The sequence below is a fragment of the Drosophila biarmipes genome, chromosome 3L, assembly GCF_025231255.1.
Source record: "Drosophila biarmipes strain raj3 chromosome 3L, RU_DBia_V1.1, whole genome shotgun sequence".
Classification (NCBI taxonomy): domain Eukaryota; kingdom Metazoa; phylum Arthropoda; class Insecta; order Diptera; family Drosophilidae; genus Drosophila; species Drosophila biarmipes.
The window spans coordinates 21820462-21845649 of record NC_066613.1 but is presented as its reverse complement, the minus strand read 5'-3'; the positions used below and the strand labels follow the sequence as shown (position 1 = coordinate 21845649).

At 42.6% G+C, this 25188-nt stretch overlaps 5 protein-coding genes across 13 annotated transcripts in view; 3 read left to right on the top strand and 2 right to left on the bottom strand.

The window, feature by feature from the left end:
- Nucleotides 1–210: 210 nt before the first annotated feature.
- On the bottom strand, nt 211–15840 carry LOC127010791 (uncharacterized). The gene is made up of 2 exons (XM_050885771.1): nt 15651–15840; nt 211–490 (listed from the first exon to the last, which is right to left on the bottom strand). Exons 1-2 carry the CDS (start codon nt 15674–15676, stop codon nt 211–213), a joined length of 306 nt encoding a protein of 101 aa, XP_050741728.1. The 5' UTR covers nt 15677–15840.
- On the top strand, nt 7220–8094 carry LOC108034672 (uncharacterized). Its single transcript, XM_017109612.3, has one exon. It carries the CDS (start codon nt 7380–7382, stop codon nt 8007–8009), a length of 630 nt encoding a protein of 209 aa, XP_016965101.1. The 5' UTR covers nt 7220–7379; the 3' UTR covers nt 8010–8094.
- A 1876-nt stretch (nt 15841–17716) lies between the features above and the next one.
- On the bottom strand, nt 17717–19008 carry LOC108034452 (uncharacterized). 2 transcript variants are annotated; one of them, XM_017109337.3, is made up of 4 exons: nt 18647–19005; nt 18374–18598; nt 18133–18320; nt 17717–18070 (listed from the first exon to the last, which is right to left on the bottom strand). In XM_017109337.3, exons 1-4 carry the CDS (start codon nt 18911–18913, stop codon nt 17752–17754), a joined length of 999 nt encoding a protein of 332 aa, XP_016964826.1. In that variant the 5' UTR covers nt 18914–19005; the 3' UTR covers nt 17717–17751. The 2 variants fall into 2 exon arrangements, with proteins under 2 accessions (XP_016964826.1, XP_043950884.1); XM_044094949.2 differs by lacking the exon at nt 17717–18070 and having other exon boundaries at nt 18147–18312; nt 18647–19008.
- Nucleotides 19009–19330: 322 nt separating this feature from the next.
- Nucleotides 19331–22610, top strand: LOC108035435 (AFG3-like protein 2). Its single transcript, XM_017111067.3, has 4 exons — nt 19331–19678; nt 19733–20235; nt 20306–20701; nt 20754–22610. Exons 1-4 carry the CDS (start codon nt 19595–19597, stop codon nt 22249–22251), a joined length of 2481 nt encoding a protein of 826 aa, XP_016966556.1. The 5' UTR covers nt 19331–19594; the 3' UTR covers nt 22252–22610.
- A 1396-nt stretch (nt 22611–24006) lies between these two features.
- The window catches only part of LOC108034824 (RNA-binding protein Musashi homolog Rbp6), a 179488-nt gene continuing 178306 nt past the window's right edge, over nt 24007–25188 (top strand). For 4 of the 8 annotated variants that reach the window (XM_044095118.2, XM_044095119.2, XM_044095115.2 and 1 more), the window contains exon 1: nt 24007–24431. The gene's annotated coding sequence lies outside the window, so the exon portion shown is untranslated. The remainder of the gene's footprint in view (nt 24432–25188) is intronic. The other 4 variants (XM_044095117.2, XM_044095116.2, XM_017109923.3 and 1 more) reach the window with 3 other exon arrangements.

Below are 25188 nucleotides of genomic sequence, written 5' to 3'. Positions count from 1 at the left end.
CTCGCACATTGTCAGCGCTTTGTGCTCTAAATGTGTGGAAAGGTGGGCGTGGCAGTGGCAGGAGTCCGGAATCCGTAAAGTCCACCGTATTCCGGACTCCCGAGCGCCAAAGTGCCGGAGTGCCTAGTGCCAAGTGGCAAGTGCCAAGTGCTGCCGGCGGCGTCTCTCGAAATGAGTTGACACTTTGCATGTCAGTGTAATTTTGAAATATTAATCATATAGCATGTGCAGCTTTGGCGACGATGACTGCCGCCGAACGGCAATGTTTGCTTGGCATGGCATGAGCACGGGCTCTGGGGGCGATCCCGGGGAGGAACGGAGCTGGAGTTGGGCAAGGAGCAGGAGCTGGATCCACAGGATGATGATGAGGCCGAAACTATTGTTGCTGCTGCATATTACGTTACGGCACACACCGAACTGCGAGCCCGACCAGAACCATAACAAAGGAGCTCTGGCTGCATAATCAAATAGAAATGGTTCGCCTAGTGCACTGCGAAAAATGATTGTAAAAATGATAAATTTAAAAGAAATATTATACATTTTTTATAGTTAAGTCTTTAAAAATAAAATCTTTTTGGTTAAAGCACCCAGGGATTAACAAGAATTTTTAATACAATTTTTCAAGGAATTAAAAAAATATATTTTTAATGAAATAATCGAGTAATATATAATATTATCAAATATTTTAAGCAGTACTAAAAATAAACTTCTAAGAAATAAAAAAAAATGCTCTGGATATCTATAACATATAAATTTCACAAATTATTTTTATTAACTTAGTAAAAATAAATAAATAATCTAAAAAATGTATTTCTGTTTAATGAAATTGTACATAAACTCTCCAGCTAGTGTATTATTGGAACATAAAAAATAATAATAGTTAATATTAAAAATAGGTCACTTTTAGAAATGTGTCAAAAGACTATATTATTTTTCCAAAAAAAATCAACATGTATTATAAACTTGATTTTCAACCACTTTTATGTAGTCTTTATTGACTTTCTCTCAGTGCACTGTCCTGCCTCGACGAGGTGGCATAAAGCAATTAGTGTTGCATTTTATGGCCTTTAATGTGGTAATGGTTTCGGGTAATTAACAATTATGTCTAACTACAAATGCGACACGTTGCCGATTGCGTGCGTTGGCTGCCCGGTTTCGTCCTTTCCACCGCCCCTCCACCCCTCCTGAGGCCCTGCCCACAGTCTCAATCTCCTGCCACTTCCTTCGCTGGGTTATTACAAATTTTGCATATTTCAAGTGGATACCAAAACTTGCTTTTAGCCAGCTCGAAAGGAAAACTTCATTTCCATTTTCCAGCTGCAAAGGAGCAGCTGAACAAAGCAAATTAGCCATGGCTGTGAGAAGTAACTAAGTGGTTTGCTTATTGTTAGTTCGTTTGCCATATTAAAATTTCAGAAATTGCCGTGCTGCAGCACTTTTAATGGGCAGGAGCTGCGATATCCCAGGGATCCCTCCAGATTAATTACCCATGCAAAAGTCTCAACTGGCGGATGAGAGTGAATTGAATCGGGGGGCCGTAGGTCCGGGCTCCACTTTGGTTCCAAATATCCCAAATGGCAGCCCGGCGACCTAATGAGCCAAGCTGCAGCGGGCATTATAATGCACATTGTGTGTGCTCCTTGCTTTATGAGTTTCGAATGATGCATGGTTCCATTTGTGCTCTGCTCTGCGACTTTGAGGTCGATATGGAAACGCACTTTGTGGGGGGTTAAATCAAGGTAGGAATTTCCATATAACAACGAGTGCAAGGCCATGTTCGATTATTAGTTATTGTTTTTTGTGGCACGAGATATTTCACTTAGATCAGCTTTAAGGAACTCCGACTTCATTCTAATGTTTTAAAAGGAAAATACAAAATTGTACTTTTAGTTTCTAAGCAGAACACCCATTTATCAATGAAACAAAGCAGTCGTAGGTTTAAGAATTGTCTTAAAAATGTGCATCTAAATTAAAAACATGTAAGGCCCATAAAATGTTGATCATTCTTATAAATTCATTTCGTTTTATTCAATATAAATTAGTTTGTTAATCTATATTAAATCTTTTGTGTAGCTTACTCTTTATTGGAAATGTAACCTTTTTTAAAAGACCGATAGAACGGCTTGGTTTATTTTTTATACTCATTAATTTCTTTTGCTCCAGGTTACCCCCAGCCTTGGGCAAACTACTCATTAATTCATTAAAATGTTGCAGGAATTAAGGAGTAAGCCTTGTTATTAATAGCATGAAAGAGAATACTCGCCGGCAGATTTATTTAAGCCATGCTAACCCTGCTGAACAGCTGAAAATTTCATTTTAAACGGCACCACCGCTCTTTTGGCCATAATTAAAAAGCCCCAACCTAATGGGCCCAGTGCCCCCGACTCGCCGAGACCACTGCCACAAGCCGACTTCCCCGGATCCGGACTCGCCGGGGCTGTGGATGTGGCATGTGGAAAGTGGTTGGCCTGGGACACTGCAAAAGTCTATTAACGTACATGAAACTGTTAATTTCGCTGATGCAATTTCGGCTCAATTTATTGTGCACCCACAAAACACAATAAAAAAAAGTGAATGGGGCGAGCAAACGAGGAAAACGAGCCGAAATTGAAAAGCCAAAGTACATAACAACAAGCTGGCGGCCGACGCACGGCCCCCAAATGCCAATCCCAGGCGCGAAAATCAATATAAATATGCTGGGCACATGGCCATGGAGCCCCTCCTGGCCCCTACGCCCCTGGGCCCCTCCCTATCCCCATTACGCCCCCTCCGCTGGGTGTCTCTTCTGCTCTCGGAACATGACAATTTATGTGCATTTTGTATGCAGACGGCTAAATAGACAAGGCTAGGCGACGTTCATGCTCGCGTTTGTATCTGCACTCAAAAAACTATTGCAATAATTAAAGCTGTACTGGAAAATTGTAAATATATATTTTAAATTGCCTATATTACATAATTTGGGAAAAATATGTTGTGTAAATAAAACTAAAATACCAAGCTAGGAAGTAAATTCATATTTTAAAGGCAATACTTTAAAATAAAAAATATAATATTATTTTGGATGCAAAATCTATCATTATAAATGTAAGAAATTTTGTGAGAGATTTCATATAATTTTGCAAATATTTGAAAAACAAACTAAAAATTATTTAAATATTTTTTACATATTGTTTTTTTTATAATGTTTGTAATTTTTTTGAAATTTAAATAAAAAAAACTAACTTAAAAATTGTGAAATAGTTCTCAAAATTTGTTTTTTGCTGCTTAAACCTTATCAGATTTTATTTAATTATGAACCAATATTTTGTTAGATTTAATTTTTATTTACATGTTACTATATTTTAATTCATTACGAGTTTTTCTCGCAGTGTGTGCGTGCGCCGGCTGGAGGGAGTGCGGCGAATGCAGTGCCTGCGCCAAGGACACCGAGGAGCAGGAGCCAGCGCAAATGCGGCCCATGCCCGTAAACGCCCGCTCACACGTAACGATATAACTTGGAAATGCTGTTAGCTACGAAAATTTGCTGCCGGACTTTTTGCCCGGGAGTAGGCCTAATTTGACTGCCGCCCCTCGGACCTCGGCCGGAAATGCCACCCGCCAGCCGCCCCCCGCCCCGGCCCAGCCAGCGGAAATGCACGCACCATTGCATCGGTATCTGTATGCGTGCAATTGCAAATTTATGCACTGCGCTGTAAACAAGGCAAACATTTCCGCCATCGAGTGGGCCAGAGCGCGAGTGCGAAATTCGAATGCGTCGCACAATTGTGAATTATTTACAGCATACTTGGGGCGAGTGGCGCGGTGACTTTGACTCGATTCGCTTCCATTCGACGCGATTCGATGCGATGAGATGCCATGCGAGTCTGGTCAGCGACAAACCTAATTACAGTAGCGCGGGGCAACGATTCGGACGTGGGCAAAGGACCCAGCATCCAGGACCCTCTTTGTGCACTCGTTTAGCCGCGCAAATTGCCGTCCATTCAGTTAGCTCTTAGAGTCCTTTGCCGCACGCACACCTCGCCCGAATTCAGCAGCCGGGCCACATAACTTTCGATCCCACCGACAACTGACTTTTCAACTCCGGCTGAAAACACAACTGCTCCTTTTCCCTGGGCCCGCTGTCAAGTGGACAAGCGTAGGGGGCGGTGGCGGTCCTCTGGCAAAAAGTGGGTACAAACTGCCTGCTGCAAAATATTGTGCAATGCGCTGCCAAATAACAAAACAAAATACAAGTTGCCGGGCACCAGAGATGCACAGCAGAGCATAGCATAAAAAGCTGCAAGAATTGGCCAAAAAGTTGCAAGAAATTTACCTGAAAAATTGAGAAAATGTAATCCACAAATGGGGTTTACTATTTGAGGTTTTTTGAAACCCCTCTTTATATTCATAGCTTTGTTCTGTGATTCAATCACCCTCATTAGTTTTTATTCGAAAGTCTTTATATTTAAGAACTCCATACTTTATATACTTTCGAGAAGTATAAGATATTGTCCGGCAAGAGAAAGGAAAGATCCTTTAAAGAAGACAAAATGACAGCACTAGCAAAATTTACTTGCCCCGGTTTGATAAGCAATTAACAATTAAATGTTGTAAAAATGATTTTAGAAATAATTATAATATTTTTTATTGATAATTTATGTTTGATAGATATTTGGCGGACTTTTCTCAAGAGAGGATCAGTTAAAAAGTTGAGAGAAAATAAAAAGGGGTTATATAAAAATAAGTTTATTATAAATTATCCTAAATATTTAAGTGTTGTACTATATATTTAAAAAAAAGGCAGATGCCAGACCGACCTCATATACCCCTGTGTTACCCCTTTCCGGGGGAGATGAGTACATCGAGTGTAAACAGCAACAACGAAAAACCTTTAACGGCAAATGTCGAACCTCGACCCTCGACTGTCGAACGCTGGCTGTTGGTAGTTGCTAGCTGGTTTGGGCCTGCTTTTCGACGGGCCCAAATGCGTTTGTCTGTCGCTGTGCCTGCGCCTGTTTTATTTTACTTTTGCATATTTTTTGGCGTGTTTCAACTATACTGCGGCGCTGTCTGTACATTTTTCAAGTTGTCTGCGTTTGACGTGCACGGATGGGCGCTCCACTGCGTCGGCGGTGGCAAAAGGGGGTGGCAGAGGGGGTGGCAAGGGGCGGCAAGGACGGCGGCGGTTGGCGTAGTTACAGTTTTGCCCATCGACTGGTTTTCCCCGCGCTCCTTAGTGCGGTTGTGGTTCGTTGCTTGGTTATCGCCAGCGCCACCACTCACACAGCCGAGGACCACTGCCTGCACCACTACGAGTGCAGCGGCAACTGCAGATGCACTGAGAGAAGTATACAGCCCAGTTTGGAATTTATTGGGAATTTTTACTTGACAGCTTATACTGTTTAATCCGCCTTAAAAACACTTCTAATTAATTTTAACATGTATTTTAGTAATCAATACAATTGTATTTTTGTACGTATCATTTAATCAATTTCAAATCCAATTTTCGGCTATGTGTAAATTTTTAAGAATTTTTTTTATTTTTTTTATTTAAATTATTATTAAATTCATTGCATTTTTTTAATTTAATAAAATTTGACAAACTAAGGATTATAAATACTTTTCTGGTATGGAATTTTTTTGATGGATTTTGCATTTTATTTTTAATTAGGCAACTGTATATTTTTTAAATATTCCATATTTAAAAACTTGAAAAAATGTCTTCAGAGCTGAAAGCATTTTTTAGAACAACTCAAGGGAGGTGTTTGTTTTTTAGATACATATTAGCAATTATTTTCGATCTTTCAACAGCCATCTCTAATCCCATTTTTCTTATCGATCAACTGTCTCTTCCTTTTTTTGAGTGCACTCCAGCAGAGGCAGCAACAACGACTTGGGTGCTGTCGGTGAGCCTGTTTTTTAGTGCCTTCCGTAACCATTAAATTTTACGTTTTTATTAGCGCGCAGACACACACACATAAAGCGGAGGGAAAGGCCGAGCGCGACCAGATAGTAGGCCCACCCCACCACCCCCCACCACCCACGGCCGCCCACTCTGCCGACAATTTTTGAATATTTCCGTTTTGGCTGGCAGTTTTCGGTTTTCGGCTTGTCTACAAAATGCAGTTTTGCATGCACTTTGGCCTCGGCGCAAAAAGTCAACCGAAAAGAGACAATAATAAGTGCACAGCGCACAGAACGGAGCCCGAAAAGGGCGGAAAACCCAGCAAAAAACACAGCGAAAAAGAAAAGCCAAGGAACGTGGAAAATGGAAAATTGCATTGCGCTTGGAAGTATGCTACGGTTTTTATTTTTGCCCACCTTATCAGCGTCTCAGATCGGTTATGGCTGATGGGCAGCGGGGGCTGGCTAAAAGGGAGGGGGCAGTGGCCAAGTTAGCCGAGATAGCGAAGTGTTGTCGCCCAACAAGGACCTGGATATTTTTTGGTATTTTTGGGGCCTGCGGCTGAAAAAAGGTAGGAAAAACCACAAGCCACTCACTATAAGGCAGTTCGAGTTGCAGTCGTGGGCGGTTCCAAGCGGGTTGCGGCCACCCAAAACGGTTGCATGTTCCAGGGGAAGGGCTCAAATCGGTTCGAGCCCAGCCAAAAGCTGCTCAAACCTTTGCAGAAGCCTCCAGAAAAGCTCAAACCCCTCAGAGCAAACAAGTTCGACCCAGCCTTTCTCAACTAACAACTTGTTTGACATCCGCAATACCTAGGTTGCAGGGTTAAAAGGATAAATAACTCTTATACGTTGCCGTAAGTCTAAAAATGTGAGATAACAAAACATATTTACCGAAGAAAATGAAATAAAAAGGTAAAAAACAATATAGAATAGTATAATAATAAATAATATTTGTTTAACGGAATTAAGAAAAAGCACTCAACAATATTCTTGAAAATACAAAGCTCCTAAAGTATTTGAAATTTGGCATTTTAGTATCAACTGATGGTTAAAATGGTAGCATCAGTATTTAATAAAATTATTAAAACTATAAATTAATTAATAAAGTTAAAAAAAATATGCCAAAATGTTAATATACTTTTGATATCCCTGCAGTAGAAAAATTCAGCATTGTCAAGATTATAGAAATCGATTAAACGATTCAATAAGAATTGTCCACCATTTATAGATAAATATTTAAACATTAAAAAAATACCAAAATGTAGTAGTATTCCTGAGTTAAAAATTATCTAAATAGCGCCAGCATAAAATGACCTTTTAGTAGTTTTGATACCCCGAACTAAGTAGACCCGCCGGAAGACTCAAATTAAGACTCAACCTTTCGGAACACCCGCAGCAAAATTAACTGAAACGAAAATTCAAAACCCATCGGACTTAAGGCTGCCAGCGAGGCACGGAGATCTGGAGGCCCTACCTATAGGACCGGGGACGCAATGGAGCTCTGGCACAAGCTGCGAGTGCAGCTGAACGACTTCTTCTACGGGAACTATCCCTACATAGCGCTCTACAGCGGAATGGGCGTGGCCCTGACCGCCTACCTGCACTACCAGTGGAAGATGCACCACTACGACCTGATGTACTGGAAGCGCCTGGCCGAGGCCTTATCGCAGGACATCGACGTCTTCCAGCTGGCCATCCTGCTGGTGATATTCGCGATCAATGCCATTTTAGTGTCGATCATCATGAGCGTCTACCTGCGCCCGGCCGCCGAGAGCAACGGCGAGATGTCGCTGCTGGAGATCAAGGATCGCTATGCCCGCTTCATCCTGATCCGGCTGATAGCCCGACTCGATCGCATCCAGTCGAAGTTGTCCGCGAAAAGGAAGAGTCTCACGTTCCAGCACTATGCCAGGGCCCACACGAACATGGTGAAGGCGGTGGCCCTGTTCCGCAAGGATGCCCGCAAGCTGATCCTGCCCAACGAGTCGGAGATCCTGCTGCCCATCGAGGAGATCTATGGGGTGGCCGAGGACGAGGAGCGACTGCTGCGGCGCTCGGGCTACTACAAGCTGATCATCGACACCACCGACGAGACGGTGAGGAGCCTGTTCAACGCCAAGTGAGGCGAGATACCATCCCAACTACCTATGCCAATCATCTAGCTGATCCGGTTCCGATTTAAACTTTGAGTAAACTGCAGTTCCCCCACTAATTGCCTTTATCTAGTCTGCCCAGCCTTCGAAGTCCCCGCTCTTAAAGCCGTTTTATTGTCTCAATTGTTTGCCTTTGCCAGCTTTTTATGGCCGCATTGTGCGCCGGGCCAACAATAACAGGCCAGTCGGAGACTGTCAGCCATCCCCATCCCCATACCCATCCCCATGCCCATCCCCCAATAACAATAATGGCAAAAGAAACAGAAACAGGAGCTGTAGCCGTAGCAGTTGCAGAAGCAGAAACAAAACTCCAACCAGGAACAGAAACTAAAACTAAAATGCCAGCCCATGTCTGCACAGCTCAAAACAATATCTAATGTTGTCTACGGCAAAATATTTTGCAAGCGTCTTTTTGTTTTGCCAGCTTTTTGTGTCCTTCAGGCCTTTGTGTTGCAAGTTGTCTTTAAAATTAGCTAAAAGGCTGTGTAAATTTAAGCCAGGGTGGGGAAGTGTTGTTTGCACAGAAAAATGGGGCTGGCCTAGGCTCAGAAAGTTTCATTTAAAAGTTTCATTCAGTGCCAATAAAAATCGTTCAGCCTTTAAGTATTGGAGCTGGGGAGATTTACTCTATTAATTGGCTTCAGGTATTTCTTAAAAGTTTATAGTAAATACTTTTAAAGACAATTTTCCAGAGTGGCACACAAATCTGTTTTAATAAAGTTCGATGCCTAAAGGTATGCAGTGAATTAAGGAAAGTTCCTGAATTCAAAAGCAATCATTGCATACTTATAGACACTTAAAGTGGCAATTTAAACTAGTGATTGAAATATGTTGTAAAGCTTTTAAAAACTAATTCCTGTCCAAGTTCGTAGACTGCAATAATGCTTAATTTATTACTATTATTTAAAATTACTGAGAAGCCAAAGTTTTTACAAATATTTTTCTGGATAATGTGAATTTTTGAATGGTTTATTTAAGGGTTCCATTAAACCATGGGCTCAAATGTGCTGTTTGCAAAACTCGAACCTCCTCTCAAGTATGTTTCCCATATCCTTGCCAAGGACTTCAAAGCACTGCACGCATCGCTGGGCGCCAAAAAGCAGGCAACAAAAGTCTTGATAATGAAAAGCCGAGAGGCGCACGCACTTTTAACTTTATTTTGGAGGCTAATGCGCGAACGGCCAAAAAGTGACAGCCTAATTTCGGTTAATGTGCCGTGTCCCTTGCTCGTGGCCATAAATAAGCGCAGCACGTGTGTGCTCGTTGGCCGGAATGTGGCAAACTGCATTACTTCATTCGCAATGCGCACTTTTTTGACTTTGATGACGATGGCGCTGCTGGTGGATGCCACACCCCCGGCGAGAAAGACATTAAGCAGATTATGGTCTGATTGCATATTTGCGGATATGCGCCCCATAAACACGTTCAGACGTGCTGCAACCGCAACAACGGCGAGTGGCCGAACACACGGCGGCAACAGCGGCAGCGCAACAGCCGAAAGCCAGCGCGAAAAAATTCACATGGCTGTAACAAAACAAAATCGCAAGAAAAAGAGGAAAAATCAGCAAATAAAACCCAGCAAGAGCATAAGGGGCGGGGAGCGAGGCGAAAAGAAATGCGGACAAAACATGGAAACGTACGCGAATCTAACCGCAGACAAAATGACGCCTCGCCACGCCTCCCCGCCTTATAAAGCCCACTGATTACACTGGAAAAAATAGTTGCTTTCTTAAAGAAATGTGGGTGAAAAGTGGGGAACTAATGTTTACTTTTAGATAATAGAAATATTAATATTCCTTAACAGACCCCATTTAAAAAATGGAACAACAAAATAATAGTGATTTTTTTTAAGATTTGTCTATGTATAATTTCTATGTGGCTTCATTAATTATAATAATATAAAATAATAATAATTTTAATATATTGTGAGCATCGATTGTTTTCTGTATAATAAAGAATACATATTATAATGCTTCTTTTGGTATTTCCAAAAACAGGAAAATATATTTATAAATATCTGATCAATTATTTTAAATAATATGAAGTGATTTAAGGAAACATCATGTGGTACTCATAAGAAATCTCAAAATTGAAAGTGCTAAATAAATAAAATAAAAACCATCTGGCAAACCTTGAGTTATGGTACCAAGCAGCCAACCCATACATGATTCTACCCTTTTTGGCAACATTTTCTTTTTAGAAACATAAAGTCCCCCCAATCGATATTAGTTTCCCTTTTAATCGCTCTTAATATACATTTCATAAGGAAATATGACTTTTTCCCCGTGCAGGCGTCTGCAGCCTTGCCTTTGGCTTGTGCTCCTGCTGTTGGCTTGGCGGAAAAGAACAACAAAGGCGGACCAGCGTCTGTATGTGTGTCTGCCGGAAGCGGAGAAAATTTTCCAAAAACACATGTAGCTGCCCCATGAGCTGGTGTGTGTGTCATAAGCCCGAATAGCAGCTATTACTTTATCGCCGAGGCAACACCACAAAATGGCTGTCTATTGCAGCTAAATGCTGCCAGCGGCTTTGCTTTGCCTGTGTGTGTGTGTGTGTGACTGAGGTGAGTGGGCGGTGGATTCGGTGAATTCGGTGGGTGGTTTGCTGGGTGGGGCGTTAATTCGCTCAGGTGGAAAGCGGCAAACGACCCGCAAGCAATAAACAAATAATCATAAATAATGTTGCCTTTTTAACATCGACTCTAAATTAGCTATTAATTGCACCACCGTCACCACTAATGCCCACCCGCATTGTGGGTCAGAAAGCACCACCAGCACCACCCGCACCACCCACCTTCCGGGCCCGCTTGGGGGCCATTCCAATCACAGCTGGTTCAATTAGGCTTACGCCTTTGTATGCAAATGCTGAGCCACATTAGCATACTGCTGGTTCGTATTTCGTGAAGTGCGAACTATGGGTAGGATTGGGATGTGGCTTCGGGTTGGATGATGGATAGAACTGCAGTTCCCCGATAACTATATATTTTAGTCGTTATCTATATTGATTTGGGTTATAATATATGGTAATTATGGGTCTTTTTAAAGAGCCCAACTTATTTGAAAACTACAAAACAACCTTATATTAATAATATTTACAAAAAATAGTTAAATGGTTTTTGTATTTAATACAACTTAGTATTCTGTTCTATATTTTTATTAAGTAGGGGTTAAAAGGCTTTTTGGTTTATAATATAGCAGCTGTGGACAGCAATTTAATAAATTGTAATGTTAATTATAAAAATATTGCCATTTTGTGCCATTTAGTAGTTATATTCAACAACAATTCTTTTTTAAATAAATCTTTGAAAAATACCCAGAAATCCAAGTAGATAAAAGTGTGGGATACATTTCAAGCTTTTTGTTTAAGATTAAAAATTAAAATACATTTGATAAATGTAGCCCACCAAAAATATCCCAAAATAAACAGGTAACGATACGAATAGGGCTGATCAAAAACCATTTTAATTAATAGCCCAGCAAATACTAAAGCCGCCCAGACTGATGGCTTTAAGGCTCTCGCAGGCGGATGCACCCACTGTGCCTGGTGGGGGGCACTTTAAATTTGATTTGATATGATTGCCATGCAGAGGATAATTTCACAGCACAGAGTTACAGGGAACTCAGGGGGAGGAGGAGGGCGGGCTTAGCATATGCACACGGACTTCAATCAGCTATGTAAAATCTATGTAAAATATTTATATTGCACTGATGCACCCCGGGGGGAGCCGGGTCGATCTGGCTGCGTGCGTATCCGTAATCAGGAGCACGGCATGGCCCCAAGGATCTCAAGGAGTGGCAGGGCACGGCATTTGCATAAACATTGCAAATACATGCCGGCCAGATGAGATGCACTCCGCCCCTGGACGCACGCCACTTGTTATGACATTTTGATTATTTATTTAGACAAAAGAGTCGGCTAGCTGCAGTCCAGCCCAGTTGAGTTTCTTGCTATATCAGGCTACCGACTTCTCCAGAAAGGCCAACGCAAATAGTTTGTTTTGGAAGAAGCCCCTGGAATTATTATCAAATAAATAAGTGCTCGAGTAAACAGAATGCCGTAGCCGTAGCCGATTCGAAAAACTTTCAAGTGCTTTCACTTCTACAGCCCCGCACACTCCACACACACCACACACACCACACACACCACACACACACACACACAAACTGATAGCTCATGTGCGTCCTTATGGCAAATCTATGGCTGGCAACTTTGTCCGGACCAGCCTTTGAGTTTGGCCAAAAACCCGACTTGCCTCAAATGCAGCATAAGTAAATGTTGGCAAATAAATATGCAAGCCCGTGTCGAGATGCAGATACAGATACAAATAGCCACACACACACACGGATGCGCATCCCAGTTGCTGCATTTTTCATAGCTCTCGGTGCGTTCTAGGAACGTATTTATTGGGCAGCCCCAATTGCGGCCAGCATAAATCACTTAAAATTTGTGCCAAACAAATATGTACGGCAAAAGCCACAGGATGCTGGACTTTCGGGGTAAAAGTCAGAGGCAAAAATGCTTATGCAAGCTGAACAAGTTTAAATATTTATGCAAATCAACTGCAAGTGAAACATTTTTAAACTTTAATGTTGATAAATGCCTTAAATGGCCCAGGCGAAGCGTTCGAAATTAAAGAAAACTTTAAATAATTGAGGCTAACGAGAGCTCAAACAGTTGCCCAGCTTGTAGGTAATAATGTGTCCAATAAATTAAGAGATACAAGAGATGAGCTTCAATCAAGTTAGATGCAAATTGGGCCGGAGGGAGTTTGGTTTGTCAATCAGGCAAACAATTTGTTTTGATAAAATCGTACCTCGTTATAAAAAAACCTTTAGACAAATGAAGGAGAAATTAAAACCAAAATGCTGCGGTATAATATAGGCAATAAATCTTGCCGTATCTGTGAGTTTTAATGGTCATAAATTCCTTATCCAAAATGCGAGCAATGAAACTATAAGAAAATAAGAGCGAACTCGAATGACGGCTGGCGAATGGGTGTCCCAATCTGCCTGCCAAATCCCCCAGACAAAGGAGTTTGATTTAAAAAGTAGTTTATATGAGCAGGAATAAAACGTGGATTAAAACCCGATCCGAGTGTCGGGTACTGAAACGAAATGACAGAGGGCCTCGAGGCGCATATGCAAAATGAAAACTTTGCTGCCGCCGCAGGCCACTCAGGCAGCTGCAGAGGCGAGACCAGTGTGTCGTATGCGCAACGCAGAACTTGGCCAGCCGTAAATGGATATGGATGCATCTTGGCAGCGGCAGGCGAGTGTGTGCGAGTGCCACACACAGATACTCGCACAGCAGCGCTCAAACAAAACATGATAACAATTAAAACTTTGCACACTTGGCGTATTTACATTATTCATTTTGGTGTTGGATCCCCTTGTCACATTCCCCACCACCACCACCTCTCCTGCCCTCATTTTTTATGCCCCTCCTTTTGTTGCACGCCACATTCATCTGCAGACACGTATCTGCAATGTGTTCACAGATCCGCAGCCAGTAGTGATGGGAAACGTACCATTTTGTGGGTTTAAAAGTGGGGAATAAATTCAAATACAATATAATATCCTAGTTAATGATAAATACTTCGAGTGGGTAGTAAAATAAATGCTTAAACAAAATCTCAAATACGAAATATGTAAGTATATATGGATATTTAAGATTCTATGTTATCCATGTTTACTTTGACAATTTTTTAATTTAATGAAAAACATTTCATATTTATAATAATATTTTAGTAATGGCAAGATAAAAAAGATAACGTGTTATTTACATTTATATGAATTAATGAATGAATTTAATTAAATAAATATTTTATATGTTCCTTTTGAATTTCATTCATTTAAGCCATTGAATATTCAAGAATTTATAATATGAATTATATTTACTTGGGAAATCACAAGGGAAATATTTTATTTGTGTACAAATTTAATGGAATTACTGAAATTTTATCAGTTTGTATACAAAATGAAAATATAATAATAGAAAATAAATTTTGTCATATTGACCTCGAAACTTTCAATATTTTATATTAAAAAAAAATATATTCAACAAACCGAAAAACAAATTAACTTAAAAAAGAGTGCCAAAATATTTTGACTCACTACAAGAAACTTCAAGTAAAAATAATGTTTTCCATCTCTTCTGGCGCTGTGCCCTTCATGGTGCTTTCCTTTTGGCCACTTGAATGATGCGGAGCCATCAAGAAAGTGTGTAATCGAGTGCTGGGAGAAAGGCGGAAAAGTGGGGCGGGGAGGCGCGACAGGGACAGCATGTTAAGCACTTAATGACATTTTAAAATAAATGTTAAATTTATGACAAAACGTAATTACCGGCCGGACCGAGCCGGGGACTCCTGGACACCAGCTACAGGTTCGCGCCGCATGAAATATGAAACCATAATTACTTTAATTAAGCAAATATTTTGTGCCCGCAATTCTTTTCATTATTTGGGCGCGGGGCGGCGCGAGGCATTGATTGAGAGTATTTATTAAATGGCTATTATTGCTCGCACATCGCGCTGTGCACGGCAATAAATTGATGCATTTTAATTATCGTTTAAAAGGCCGACACTCGTTGGCACCCCTGCAACTCGCCCATTTCCCCGTCGCATCGAAATTAAAGTCCAATCAGCGGGGCGGTGGACATGGGCAGAAACCTTGTGCGTACTTCCGAGAGTAAAAAAGAAATATTCACGCTTAAAAACATGATTCATCAATCGCACGCTGAGCCAGCACTTATGCTGAATGTCTTCTTGGTGCTTCATTCACTTAAAAAGCTAAAACGCTGAGATTTCTTCTCTCAATCCATTCACTTCGCAAAGTTGTTTACAATGAGCTCTTTAAAAAAATGGGTAAAAAGAACTCACACACTTATTGCTAAAATTAATGAGTCAATTGAGTAGTGTACAAGCTCACAATTTAATTTAATGGGGATCGAAAGGCTTACGTTTATGTAGGGGTTTAAATTTAATTGATCAGCCCTGTTATCAGTGAAGTCTACCAATGATTAAAAAGTACGATACTGGTTTTATGATTGTCATGAATCAACGGTGACTACATGATTCGTGGGTTTTATAACGTTTAAATACTTTTTTTACTGTCTGTGAAATATTTAATTTTATTTAATGATCCCAACCTAAACGCATTTTATCAATTTACTTAAATTATAAAGCAAACTTATAAATGAAAAAAAAAAAGATTTGAATTGATGTGATTTTAAAGAAAAGCGTTTGTTTATGTTTGTACTTTGCGAGCAAACAGACCTACCGCACTGTCGGTTTTTGTACAAAAAAAGTAGAATAATAGAAGCGGAAAGTTCGTTTATTGATTCATATTATTTATTATTTTACGAATCAAACGTATATGCCTTAACAATAAATTGAGTTTGTCTTTGACAACTTAGTAACTAAAAAGAAACACAATATTTTTCTTAATATATAATTCTTAAGTTTTTAAGTCACTTCCAAATAGTAATTCTTCCTGAGTTTTGAAAACAAAGTAAATTTAAAAATTTTGTTTCATTAATTCAAAGTTAATGTGGAACTTCTCAAACTCAGGTAAAATATTTCTTTGACACTAGTATACCGAAACGTTAACTTACTTCTTAGTCACTTTGAGGTGTATCATCTTTATTGCCGCAATGGTAGATAACTAACAAAATAATACCGGCAACTAAGACAAATGAATTTACTGCAATTATCAACGGCTTGCTGTTCGCGTATGTCATCATTTTGATTGTTCTTCTTGGATACAACAAATTAATTACGGAAACGAAGGTTTTTCCGTCTCAAGCACCGCAAGCCGACTGATCGAGACCGCAAAGTCGGGGTAGAAAATCTCCCAGTTTCCTTAGAATAGAATCCAATTCCACGCTTTTCCAATAAGAGGACCGCTCGAAGAGAAATTGCATTTGATTGCCTCTCTTAACTGACGCTCCCTCACATATAGCCAGTCATAATTATGATTATGATACCAGTGGCAGTTGGGTACACGAGTCAACGACTTAAAGGTGAAATATATATATATATATATATATAAATATATATAGATATAAATATATAAATAAAATAATAATAATAATAATAAAATAAAATAATAATAACAATTTTTCGATATTTCCGCATTTCCCATGGCTTCCAGAATGGGACCCCAAAAATGCACTTCCAGAATCCATAACTTGAGTAATTGTATCCCGATTTTAAAGTGGGATACCTCTATGAGTTTATGGTTAAATTCCCTATCATTCTGCGTTCAAACTGTTCATTTACAAGGGGGTCAAAATTTTAGCCCATTTTCATGTTCGATTTTTTGTGTTTTCCATGCCATCCAGAATGGAACCCCAAAAAATGAACTTCCAGAATCCATAACTTTGGTAATCGGAAACAGATTTTGAAGTGGGATACCTCTATGAGTTTGTGTTTGAATTCTTAATCATCCCGCGTTCAAATTGTTCCTTTACAAAAGAGTCGAAATTTTAGCCCATTTTCATGTTCGACTTTTATGTATTTCCCATGCCTTCCAGAATGGGACCCCAAAAATGCCCTTCCAGAATCCATAACTTGAGTAATTGTATCCCGATCTTAAAGTGGGATACCTGAGTTTGTGTTTGAATTCTTAATCATCCCGCGTTCAAATTGTTCCTTTACAAGAGAGTCGAAATTTTAGCCCATTTTCATGTTCGACTTTTATGTATTTCCCATGCCTTCCAGAATGGGACGCCAAAATTGCACTTCCAGATTCCATAACTTCGGTAATTGGATTCCGATTTCGAAGTGGGATACCTCTATGAGTTTGTGTTTGAATTCTTAATCATCCCGCGTTCAAATTGTTCCTTTACAAGAGAGTCGAAATTTTAGCCCATTTTCATGTTCGACTTTTATGTATTTCCCGTGCCTTTCAGAATGGGACCCCAAAAATGCCCTTCCAGAATCCATAACTTTAGTAGTTGTATTTCGATTTTAAAGTGGGATACCTCTATGAGTTTGTGGTTGAATTCTGTATTATTTTGCATTCAAATTGTTCCTTTACAAGAGGGTCGAAATTTTGGCCCTTTTTCATGTTCGATTTTTATGTTTTTCCCGTGGCTTCCAGAATGAGTCCCCAAAATTACACTTCCAGATTCCATAACTTTGGTAATTGGATCCCGAATTTTATGTGGGATACCTCTATGAGTTTGTGGTTAAATTCCCTATCATTGTGCATTCAAACTGTTTAATTACAAGGGGGTCGAAATTTTGGCCCATCCTGATGCTTTATTATAAATTATTCAATATTATGGAATGACTTTACCAAGAGTAGAAGTTAATATATCAACAAAACACAAAAGTAATGATTTTTAACTAAAAAAAAACTTTTTTTATTAGTTACATTACACAGTTCGAATTAACAAGAAATTGTGTTAATCTGCTTAAATCGGATTATTGTTGCTGTTCTCGTTGATTCTATCTTTGGCCTACTTAATCTGAAAGTAATCAGTGTCAGCGGTATCTTATGAATGATTTGTGTACTCTAACACAGAGTAAGCCGTTTAAGTCAAAAGAAATTTCTACTATCTCTTCTGATATCTGACGGATCGAATGTTTTTCTGACTTCTGTGTATGTTCCTATTTAATCTGAAAGTAACTAGCATGAGCGGTATCTTATAAGTGAAGTCGTACGAAAGAGGTATTTATAGGCACTACATTCGCTTTTATTGCAATACACTACTGTACAGCCTCTTCCGAATCACCCCAGTCTTCTAGCTCAGACAACTTCAAAATATTGATGCTCATGTCGCCACTATACACAAACTGTGGTCCTCGCCAGCACCTGGCCGTGAGGTGAGCGGTGAAGGCGGCTTCTGGCGGCATGCTGAAAGGCTTGCTAGGATCGTCCTTTCCGGTGACGACATCCTGCAGATAATCGATTACACTCTGCGTACCCCGTACCACGAACTTAAGCTGCAGCCGCGGATTGCGTTTGCCACTGGTATTTGGTAGAATGCCATAGGTGTACAGGGTTCCGTCAGCCTCCTTCTGTGCGCTGTAAAAATAGGGAATTCGTAATATTTCAGACGGTAAATACCGAAGAAGTAATGCGAATACCTAAAGTTCTGGTTTCTCTTCTCGTGGAGCAGCAGCTCGGCAATAATGGCCATAAAGTAGATACGTTTGTGGGCCTCCCCGGACAGCTCGTTCCTGTTTACAATTCCGATAAAGGTGTTGTTTAGCTCTACCTCCAGTATCCAGGGCGATTCGGTCTTAGTAAAGGCCAAGATCCGATTTCTGAATTGCTGCACAGATATCATAATATGGGATGGGATTTGTAAAACAATAGCCTACTCACTCGCAGAAGGCTGAACAGGGCCAGGGTATATTGGAGGCGTCTGGCCTGGAGAGGGCTCTGGAAAACCCTCTTCTCCAGGCGGAACAGGAACTGAACAAGGAATTGGCTTAGCTGCTCGCCCGTCTGGTGGCTGTGCAGCGAATCATGGAAGTGCAGCAGGCTGATGGCCAGAACACCTTCGTAGTCCTCATCGGTAGCAAAGTAACAGGTGGAGTATCGCATTACCTGCGTGGAATGGGCTTTGAGACGATCCTTTAGACAGTGGATACCCACCTGCAGCATCATCCTAACACCGCTCTTCCATTCACTTTCCGCCGGCCTCTCCCGATGGGCAAACTCGTAGCACTTGTGCCGGTGGAATATATACGAATTGTTGATGTGTTTCAGGTCTTCTGACACCATACGCATTAATTTATGATGGTACAGATCCAAGTGCGACATAACCATCTCCAAGATCTCGACGGGCAAGTCCGTCAGTCGAACTGGCTCCCTTTTCGGTGGATCGACATCCATGGATTCAATGCGCCCCGTTCCAAACATTTTATTTTGAGTAAAGTTGTGTTTGACTGTGCTAAAAAAATGTTTATAAAAGTTGTGTCCAGTAATAGACGACAAAACCGTAGCTATTCATTTTTGAAGCCTAAATCAAGCCTTTTTGATCTCAATATTTTCTGTGGGTGGTGCTTTTTTTATTTATTTGGTATTAATAAAAAAGGTATGTTATTATTAATGTTTTATAATAAATTAAACTACACCTTTTGCATGGATTATCCGATTTTTAAAAATACATTTTCAAAAACCGTTGATAAGAAATAGTTAACAGCTGAAGTTAACAGTGCGCGGCAGCTAACATAGCTTAAAAATGGGTGGCTGTTGCCTCCGCTACTCCGGGTGGAAGTACCGGCTAGCACGCTCCCTCAGCGAAGACACCCCCCTGACATTTCAGTGTGCCCGTCCCACGGACGGTGTTATTTGTCGATAATTTCACAATCGCGCACCGCTCCGCGTAATAAATAAGAACGTTTTCACCATTTAATTTGGCGAGAAGCGAGAAAATTCCCAGCGAAACAGGCGCAGCGAGGCGGCGACGTTCGGTGACAGTTCGAGGCACACACTTTTTTCCAAGCCAAATTGTGTCAGTGGAGGCGGTGGCCACGCAATCCGGAGTCCGGGCGACCGATCGTTGGGTAACCTAGCGAAAACCGAAAATCCGCCGTAGTCATGGCGTTCCGGCTGTTTGGCACGGCCAAAACGATGGCCGGGATGATGCGGCGCAACTACACGGCGGGCGCGCTGACGGGCAAGGTGGGCTTACTCGCCAATGGAGTCCCAATTCACAAGCCAGTTTTTCTTGGACAGGTCCAACGCACATCCACTGGAGCCACGGGCGCCGGGGTCTACATACTGCCCGCGGAGCTGTCGCCCCTGCTCCGCTACCTAGTCAAACAGATCCAGCTGCTGTGCAAGAAGCCGCCCAAGGGTTTCGAGAAGTACTTCGAGGCGGGAGGCAAGTCCCAGCCGAAAGGAAGCGTCGGCGATAAGAAGGCTCCGGGCTCGGGTTCGGGTTCCAGCAAATCCGCCGCGGAGAAACCCAGCACAAGCTCACCCGCCTCAGCTAAGCCCAGCCGATCCCAGACGGAAGCCAAGTCGGACTGGAACTTCGGCATGTTCAGCAACAGCACGCGGGGACCGGCGGGAAGGGGCGGCAACACGCCGGGCGGCAGGCCGCTGGGCGAGGGCGGCGGCGGCGACAGGGAGCGCTGGATCCTCTTGGGCGCCATCGGAGCCGTCGTCCTCGTGGGCTCGTTCGCCTTCTTCGAGATGGGCTACAAGGAGATCTCCTGGAAGGAGTTCGTCAACAGGTGAGATTCTATTGGAGCACATGTACAGGTTGTTGGTTATATAACTTATTATTTCCTCTGCCATATCCAGCTACCTGACCAAGGGCGTGGTGGAGAAGCTGGAGGTGGTCAACAAGAAGTGGGTGCGCGTGCGTCTGCAGCAGAGCAGCAACAGCGGCGGCGGAGTCTTGTGGTTCAACATCGGCAGTGTCGATAGCTTCGAGCGGAACCTGGAGACGGCCCAGACGGAGCAGGGTATCGAGTCCATCAACTTTGTGCCCGTGATCTACCGCAACGAGGTGGAGGCCTCCAGCTTGACGGGTCTGCTGCCCACGCTGCTCATCATCGGCTTTTTGGTCTACATGATGCGCAAATCGGCGGATATGATGGGCGGCGGCCGGGGACGCAAGGGTGGCGGCCTCTTTGGCGGCGTCATGCAGTCCACAGCCAAGCTGACCAACCCCACTGAGATTGGCGTGGGTTTCAAGTAAGTTTAAAGAACTATTTGATTTACGTTAACTAATACTGTTTCTTTCAAGGGATGTGGCCGGTTGCGAGGAGGCCAAGATCGAGATCATGGAGTTTGTGAACTTCCTGAAGAACCCGCAGCAGTATATCGACTTGGGCGCCAAGATACCAAAGGGGGCCATGCTTACTGGCCCACCCGGCACGGGTAAAACGCTTCTGGCCAAGGCCACCGCCGGCGAAGCCAATGTGCCCTTCATCACCGTGTCGGGATCCGAGTTCCTGGAGATGTTTGTGGGCGTGGGACCATCTCGTGTCCGTGACATGTTCGCCATGGCCCGCAAGCATGCTCCCTGCATCCTCTTCATCGACGAAATCGACGCAGTGGGACGCAAGCGTGGTGGCAAGACTTTCGGCGGCCACTCGGAGCAGGAGAACACCCTGAACCAACTTCTGGTGGAGATGGATGGCTTCAACACCACAACGAATGTGGTGGTGCTGGCGGCTACCAATCGTGTGGATATTCTGGACAAGGCTCTCATGCGACCGGGTCGTTTCGATCGGCAGATTTATGTCCCAGCTCCAGATATCAAGGGCAGGGCCAGCATCTTTAAGGTGCATCTGGGTAACCTGAAGACGGAGCTGGACAAGAACGAGCTGAGCAGGAAGATGGCGGCTCTGACGCCGGGATTCACAGGCGCCGACATAGCCAATGTGTGTAATGAAGCGGCTTTGATTGCCGCCCGTGACTCCAAGGACTCCATTGTCCTCAAACACTTCGAACAGGCCATCGAGCGTGTTATTGCGGGCATGGAAAAGAAGACCAATGTCCTGGCGCCCGAGGAAAAGCGAACTGTGGCTCACCACGAGGCTGGCCATGCGGTGGCCGGTTGGTTCCTGGAGCACGCCGATCCCCTGCTAAAGGTATCGATCATCCCGCGCGGCAAGGGTCTGGGCTATGCCCAGTATCTGCCCAAGGACCACTACTTGCTGTCCAAGGAGCAGCTGTTCGATCGCATGTGCATGACCCTAGGCGGCCGTGTGGCCGAAGAGCTGTTCTTCAACCGAATCACCACAGGTGCCCAGGATGATCTGAAGAAGATCACCGACATTGCCTACTCCCAGGTGGTGCGTTTCGGCATGAACGAGAAGGTCGGGCAGGTTAGCTTCGATGTGGGCCAGGCCGGCGATCCCGTCTTCAGCAAGCCCTACTCGGAGGACACAGCCCAACTAATCGATGGCGAGGTGAGGTCGATCATCAAGTGCGCCCACGAGGCCACCACTAGTCTGCTGACCAAGCACAAGGAGGATGTGCAAAAGGTGGCCGAGAGACTGCTGCAAAACGAAGTCCTCAGTCGAGATGACATGATCGAGCTGCTGGGCCCCCGACCCTTCAAGGAGAAGTCCACCTACGAGGAGTTCGTCGAGGGCACCGGCTCCTTTGAGGAGGACACCACCCTGCCCGAGGGCCTTAAGAGCTGGAACAAGGAGAAGGAGCGACCGGAGCCCCTGGACGCCGGCAGCACGCCCACTCCGCCGCCCACCAAGCCGGTGACTGCCCAGAGCAGCTAGGCCAGAGTTCCTCTGTGTCTCGGTGTATGGGGAGCTTTGGAGTGGTAGTTCGAGGGTGCCGACATCTCCTTGTTTTTGTTGTAACCCCCATTTGCGGACCGGAGAAAGCCCCGACCTGCGGTGCGTAGAGAGCGCTCGAAGGAGTTCCTAGATCTTCTAGAGCCCCAGTTCTCCACGACGCGTACATCATTGTTTTTGCATAATTTTAAGATAGCCCCATGGATGCCTCGTTCCAGTGTTGAGCAAATAGCGACTGTACTAAATTTCCCGTATGCCGTATTTTCAGAACGCAATAAAAATGGATTAAACCTGTCAGTGTGGGAAAACGAAATTAAACGATGTTTTCAAGCCGAAAAATAGTTGCAATAGTTTTATTTCGGTGAGGCTGCGTTAATTTGGAATCAATCAAAGTTTGGAATGGTCACCTGAGTCGCTTGTGTACTTTGATAATTAACAAGTTATCTAATCACATAACTGATAACAAATGGAAGTAAAAATCTCAGCCCATTGAATCCAAAATTCATTTTTTAATTTAAATTTGAATTTAATAAAAAACGAATAGTTTTGGGATCCACTGTAAATGAGTACATACGTACATATAAAAGAAAAAACAAAGGCGATAAGATCATATTTTGACATTAATTATCAGATCGTTCCTGTGGGATATAATGTCATAGTTTTTTTTTTATTTATTCAATTTAATTACATTATTATCACTCTTCTTTCGCATGTTTTGGGCAATGTTCTTTTGTCAAAGATTAATTAAAAAATATTTTTTGTTAAAACAAATTTTGAATATGTTGCAAAGTTACCCCAATGGTCAAAGGATCCTCCACTTCTATGAAAAGAAGAACACCTTTATCAATGTCCATCAGGAAAATCTATAATCTATAAGAGTGAAGCACGCCCTTGCAATAGAATACAAAATATTTATATAGAAGTTCCCTAAAATTGTTCACGAAATTGTTTCCATCTTTTCAAGAGTAAGGTCAAGGTAAGTGTAACTCCGCAAAAAAAAAAAAAATTTTTTTATCGTCGTTCAATCTTTTTAGCGTTCCAAATGTATTTCCAGAAATTCCATTTCATTCCTCGCACAGGCAAATAAAAACCCTGAAATCTGAAAATAAATATTTATTAATTTAAGTATACTTATTATATATAAACACAAAGTGTGAAAATATTTAAATATGAATATTTCACTTTTAGAACAAGATATTTTATTGTAAAGGAATTTGAAAAAAGTGTATGTTTATTAGTGTTGTTTTTCTTAATATAATTATTACTTTTTAATTATTTTTGATGACGTAAGACTTTGAATTCAATTACTTTTGAAAAAGTTTTGCCTATGAATTCATTTCATTTTAATTTCAACAAATATGAACAGTTTTGATTGGAAAACACTCCGCTGTTTTCCGCAGTGCAAGCTTTAAAAGCTGAGGACTGCCTAAGAGAACTCCGCTCTCTTCGCCGAGCTTTCTCCTCGGGCTTTCGCCCGCTCCCTTACGCTCTCGGCATGCCGCCGTGCGCTCTCTTGGCCGCTGCGGCTTATCACTTATCAGCTGTGATGCTGAAGTACATGCGCCATGTGCAGCCGGTAAATAGTGCAACTGCCGCAGTCGCCGCCGCTGCCGGCGCAAAGCTCCACCGGGGCAGAGGCGGCGGCAGCAGCAACAACGGCGGCGGCAGAGAGTGCAGCAGTGCAGTCGACGTCGCTGCCGCCGGTCGCTTGGGGCCGTCAGTTGGGTTTTGGGGTCTCGCCGCTCAGTGTCGTCTTGTTGGCTGTCGCGTTCGTGTGCGCGCACTGAGAGAAACGGAACGCCACAGTTGCACTTTCGGCTGCAATTCCTCGATATTCCTCGAGTCCCCGCGATTCCTGACTTGCTCCACCCGCCTCTCGCGAAGTGCGTGCGTTTCGGCCAAACCAAAACAAAACAACTACCGCCATCGCGTTCAAGATACAAGCCACAACCATCCATCAGGGGGCACATAGAATAGTTGGAGGCGCAGAGGAAAAAACCCTGCCGTGGAGGGCATTTGCATTTTGTTTACCTCGATGGCTGTGTGGAGTGCAATTTGACTATTATATAATATAACAAAATAAAGAAGAAAACAAATAAGTGTGTGCGCTGCATTCGATTTTAATTGCAAGCAACTGCAATAACCACTGAGGAAGAGGAAGAGTTAGAGCGCCACCCACTCGCTCGTGCCCCACTGACCTCCCGCCCACCCCCTCGCCCGCTCCTGGCCAACCCATTGCATTTGTGTTGATCTTTCCTGCAAAATGGCTGCCGGCCGGCAAAATAATGACAACATTACTATTTGATCGATAGGGGGAGAGGCGCAAGACCGCTGCGTCATAAATTTGGGGGTATATCCTTGAGTTATGGGGTTTTATTCGTATCTTTTTAAGGAAAATGTAGGAAAGGTATATTGAAAAGGGTATAGTTCAAAATGCCTCTTGCTTATGGGATAAAATACCATAAATAAAATTTCTTCAAGAAGAAGTGTTGCGCTTTCATCATCCCGAATTCTCAAATGACTTCTTTTAAACTTCAATTTTATTTGATTTTTAAAAAAAAAAGATTACTAATAAAGCTTAAATCATAGAAGATATAGCATAAAAATAAAATTATACCAAAAGCCATTACTTTAAGATACCAAAAGTATCTGGTATCTGCTTGAGATCTATCTTTGAGTGCAAGGCGCCGATCACCCATCCAAAATGGCTGCCGTCGGCCAAGCTAACGGTAACTTCGCTGGCCGATCAATAGAGCGCCCCCTGTCGGCGATCGACGGTTTTAGTTCTGTTTTAGTTCTCGCCTTTATTTTGCCTTATTTTGTTTTACTTTGTGCTGCCAATTGTCGCAATTGTCGGGTCACGTGTTTGTTGCTGCCGCCAGTTAACTTCTGCTCTCGTTGTAACGGTGCATGTTCTCT

Coding starts and splice junctions, on each gene's coding strand:
- LOC108034672 (XM_017109612.3), top strand. CDS start 7,380: ATGGAGCTCTGGCACAAGCTGCGAGTGCAGCTGAACGACTTCTTCTAC.
- LOC127010791 (XM_050885771.1), bottom strand. CDS start 15,676: ATGATACACCTCAAAGTGACTAAGAA. Junction 491..15,650: donor CACCTCAAAGTGACTAAGAA/GTAAGTTAACGT, acceptor CATTTTTCGCAG/TGCACTAGGCGAACCATTTC.
- LOC108034452 (XM_017109337.3), bottom strand. CDS start 18,913: ATGTTTGGAACGGGGCGCATTGAATCCATGGATGTCGATCCACCGAAA. Junction 18,599..18,646: donor GTGTTAGGATGATGCTGCAG/GTGGGTATCCAC, acceptor CATTCCACGCAG/GTAATGCGATACTCCACCTG. Junction 18,321..18,373: donor CCCTGTTCAGCCTTCTGCGA/GTGAGTAGGCTA, acceptor ATATCTGTGCAG/CAATTCAGAAATCGGATCTT.
- LOC108035435 (XM_017111067.3), top strand. CDS start 19,595: ATGGCGTTCCGGCTGTTTGGCACGGCCAAAACGATGGCCGGGATGATG. Junction 19,679..19,732: donor CGGGCGCGCTGACGGGCAAG/GTGGGCTTACTC, acceptor TTTCTTGGACAG/GTCCAACGCACATCCACTGG. Junction 20,702..20,753: donor GAGATTGGCGTGGGTTTCAA/GTAAGTTTAAAG, acceptor GTTTCTTTCAAG/GGATGTGGCCGGTTGCGAGG.